Below are 4,089 nucleotides of genomic sequence, written 5' to 3'. Positions count from 1 at the left end.
CTCCCCCCCCCCATTCCTTCCCGGCGGGCCCGGCCCCAAACCCTCCTGCGGTCCCCAGCCCGAGCCCGCCACCCAGGCAGCCCTCGGATCCCGGGCCTGCGCAGGCCCCCACCTCGGGAGCGCTATGTTCCCCCGCCCGCTGACCCCTCTGGCGTCCCCAAATGGCGCCGAGCCCCTGGGCCGGGTGCTGAGGCGGGCCCCACTGGGCAGGGGCCGGACCGGGCTGGGGGGGCCACCCCTGCTGCTACCGTCCATGCTCATGTTCGCGGTGATCGTGGCCTCCAGCGGGCTGCTGCTCATGATCGAGCGGGGCATCCTGGCCGAGATGAAGCCCCTTCCCCTGCACCCTCCCAGCCGCGAGGGCGCGGCCTGGCGCGGATCAGCCCCCAAGCCTGAGGGGCTGTCCCTGCAGGCCGGAGACTCGGACACACAAGTGCGGCAGGACGTCCGGAACCGGACCTTGAGGGCGGTGTGCGGACAGCCGGGCATGCCCCGAGACCCCTGGGACTTGCCGGTGGGGCAGCGGTGCGCCCTGCTGCGCCACATCCTCGTAAGTGACCGCTACCGCTTCCTCTACTGCTACGTCCCCAAAGTGGCCTGCTCTAACTGGAAGCGGGTGCTGAAGGTACTGGCGGGCGTCCTGGACAGCGTGGACGCTCGCCTCAAGATGGACCACCGCAGTGACCTGGTGTTTCTGGCAGATCTGAGGCCTGAGGAGATTCGCTACCGCCTGCAGCACTACTTCAAGTTCCTGTTTGTGCGGGACCCCATGGAGCGCCTCCTCTCTGCTTACCGAAACAAGTTTGGTGAGATCCGAGAGTATCAGCAGCGCTATGGGGCTGAGATCGTGAGGCGGTACCGGGCTGGAGCCGGGCCCAGCCCTGCGGGGGACGATGTCACCTTCCCTGAGTTCCTGAGATACCTGGTGGACGAGGACCCCGAGCGCATGAATGAGCACTGGATGCCCGTGTACCACCTGTGCCAGCCGTGTGCTGTGCGCTACGACTTTGTGGGCTCCTATGAGAGGCTAGAGGCTGATGCCAACCAGGTGCTAGAGTGGGTGCGGGCACCGCCCCACGTCAGATTCCCAGCTCGCCAAGCGTGGTACCGGCCAGCTAGCCCCGAGAGCCTGCACTACCACCTGTGCAGTGCCCCACGGGCTCTGCTGCAGGACCTGCTGCCTAAGTATATCCTAGACTTCTCCCTCTTTGCCTATTCACTGCCTAATGTCACCAGGGAGGCCTGTCACCAGTGACCATGGGTATGGGGCCAGCAGCTGTTGGGACTAGTTTCAACAATGCCAACTTCTTGTGCTTCTGCCTGCCATTCAGAGAAACCCTGGCTCTGGGACTTGGGGCTTGTCCAGATGCTCAGATAGCAGGGACTGTCCTCAGAAGGTCCTTGTTACCTGCAGAGGCTCAAAGAACTGGGCTAGGCAGGAGGCCTGCTGTGCTCCTCGGGGGGGGGGTGTCTTGGGGACCAATGTGATTCTTCATGCCCTGGCAGGACCGGATACCAGTTTGCTAGCAAAGCGACATATCTAATGTAAAACCTGGTCCCAGGCTCTGGCTGCAGGGTTATGCGATCCACTTGGTCCACTTCATTTAACCTGTGGCCAAACCCAGAGGTGGCACCAGTCAGGAGCAAGCATGACCAAGCCAGGGGCCCTGTGGTTCTGATCACTCTCTCCCACCTCCTGTGCCTCAGAACTGGAGTGAACAGTGGTGCCTTATAAGTGACTTTTGTGCTTTTCTGCTCCAGACTCGATATTCCACACTTGCCAGGTTCTGTCCGTTTTTCAGGGCCCTTGCCTGGTAGCTCCAGGACCCAGCCCTGCGTGCATCCAAAGACCCCTGTGCCCAGCCTCTTCCTAGGGCTCTGGGAACCTCCTCCTTAACCACCCCCGCCCCAGGTCTTCAAGGTTGCCGCTGGGCACCAAGGCCAGAGTGAGAGGGCTCTGCCACCTTTCTGATGCATTTATTTAAAATCCGTACTTTTTGATAGAACCCTTATAAGGGTTTTGTTTTCCTAATAGCTGAATTTTTAATAAAGTTGTTTTGTATATAAAAGCATTTTTTGGTGTTTTCCTCCTTGAGCATCTATGGGACTAGCAAGTCTCCTGGATGTCTATTTGAGTCAGGGGAGGAAGTTTGAAGGTACAGAAAGTAAGACAAGTTAGCAACTTGCTTGGGCCATGCAGTAGGTCACTGCCACACCGTGGAGCCTTTAGGACCTTCTAAGAGGCCACAGACTTCCTTTCTGGGACATTACCAAAGGGCAAGGCAGGTCAGGAATGGCTCCAGGTCCAGAGCACGCCGATGTGTTATTCCCTGAGAAGGGGGTGGGTAGGAGGCATGGGTTCCTCCTTCTCTTAAATAGGAGTACATTTTCAGATGACAAAGGGGAGGTTATTCCTGGGATGAGAATTACAGGAAAGAAGACACAGGTTGAGTGAGGGGCAGGCTCTTGCTGGCCAGGGTCCAGAGGAAGTCATGGGCGATGTGAGAGGAATATAGTCAGAGTGCTAGAGGCCAGGCCTCAGTGTGGCCTGTTCCTCCTGGCTTGCCAAAGACCCCAGTTCCACCAAGGGGTGCACATCAGGAGGCTGGGCCTGCCATGCCAGGGGAGAGGTGGCAGGCCAGAGCTGGCTGTTCTCTTAGTCCTACTTCGTACACTCCCCGGAAATGGTTGGGCTGCAGGGACCTGAGGCTACGGCGAGAGTTGGGGCCCAAAGGAGTAAGGTGCCTCCTATAATAGCCTTGCCACTGGCCGGGCTTTGGAGAGGAAAACAAGCCCCATTCCTAAAGTTTGGGGAGGGGACTTCTACAGGCACTTGCCATTCTCTGCCCTGGCTCAGCAGGTTGGGTCGCTTCCAGAGGCTTTACCTGGTCCCCTGAGCCAGATGCCCTTGCCTCTGGGGACGTCACCTGAACTAATGAAGTCCCAGCCCGAGTCCTCACTAGCTGCCAGATTAGATCTCTCAACCTGTGTTCTCCACGTGTGATGGCAATAATATGGCCCACTTCATGGAGATTGCTAGAGGGATTAATAAAGACAAAGCGAATGAAAGGGCCCATTCCAACACCTGTATTCATGGGTCTTCCTGGAGATGCTGGTTCAACACTTAATCCTTCAGAGGCCTAAGGGGACAGGGGAGAAGCCAAGATGCTGTCTACCCCAGCTGGAGGTCCAACTTGCCTCTGGGCGGAGCCCCTTTGGACCCTGGATTCTCCTCCTCTATCAGTAAGGTGATCCTTTGAGCTTCAGGCCTCTCAAGAGCATCCCAACCCAGTCACACCCAATAGCAGCAAGTCCAGACCTACAGCTGCCAATCAGCCATCTCACAAGGACCTAGAACAGGGAGCCCACTGAATGCTGGGCTTGGCTGTAGTATTTACCTCGTTTCATAAAATCCTTTCTTACGAAATTTGCCAGAGGAGAGCTAGCTGATGGTGTGCAGTTTCATTGCTGGACTTGCAGTGGCCAACTGTGATTCAAGTCCAGCACCCAGTGGCTTGAAACTCAAGGCCCAGCACATGTGCGTGCGTGCCCAAGATCCCAGGAGGAGAACGGAGGAGAAGAGATTGCAGCGTGGCCATTCCCCCTAGGGTGTGTGTGTGTGTGTGTGTGTGTGCGTGTGTGTATGTGGGTGAGTGATTTCTTGCTTTCTGTCTCTCTGTCTCTGTCTCTCCAGCAAGCACCCTATAGCAAAAATCTCTCCAAAAATTTTGCCGGAGGGTGCGTGTATTAACCAGAGGAAGACAGCACTCCTAAGGGAGCACCGTCAGACCACAATCCCTTCTCCATTTCTTCACCGTGTCAAGGTTTGGGGCATGCACACACACCCAGTGCCCAGTGTGTTTTTCAAGCTGCTGAGGCTGAGATTCGAACTGAGTTTGGCCACGTGGGCTCTAGCTTCCATAACCACTAGGCCACCAGTTAGCCCTCACATAATGCTTATAACAGCTCAGCAACACATCGTTATCTGTTTACACACGTGGGAACTGGCGCGGAGAGAGTAGGTCACCTGCCAGAAGTGTCCAACCCAGGTCTCCCAAACAGGAGGGAGTTAGGTCTGGAGAGGGAAAG

General features: G+C 57.0%; 1 protein-coding gene across 1 annotated transcript; it reads left to right on the top strand.

Moving 5' to 3' along the window:
• The first annotated feature begins 12 nt into the window (after positions 1-12).
• CHST14 (carbohydrate sulfotransferase 14) lies at positions 13-2,064 on the top strand. Its single transcript, XM_006158697.3, has one exon. The coding sequence runs from the start codon at positions 125-127 to the stop codon at positions 1,253-1,255; it is 1,131 nt and encodes a 376-aa protein (XP_006158759.1). The 5' UTR covers positions 13-124; the 3' UTR covers positions 1,256-2,064.
• Positions 2,065-4,089: the final 2,025 nt, after the last annotated feature.

The sequence above is a fragment of the Tupaia chinensis genome, unplaced genomic scaffold (assembly GCF_000334495.1).
Source record: "Tupaia chinensis unplaced genomic scaffold, TupChi_1.0 Scaffold000605_1, whole genome shotgun sequence".
Taxonomy (NCBI): Eukaryota; Metazoa; Chordata; class Mammalia; order Scandentia; family Tupaiidae; genus Tupaia; species Tupaia belangeri.
Note: the sequence above shows the minus strand (reverse complement) of the source record. Positions and strands in the feature narration are given on the sequence as shown.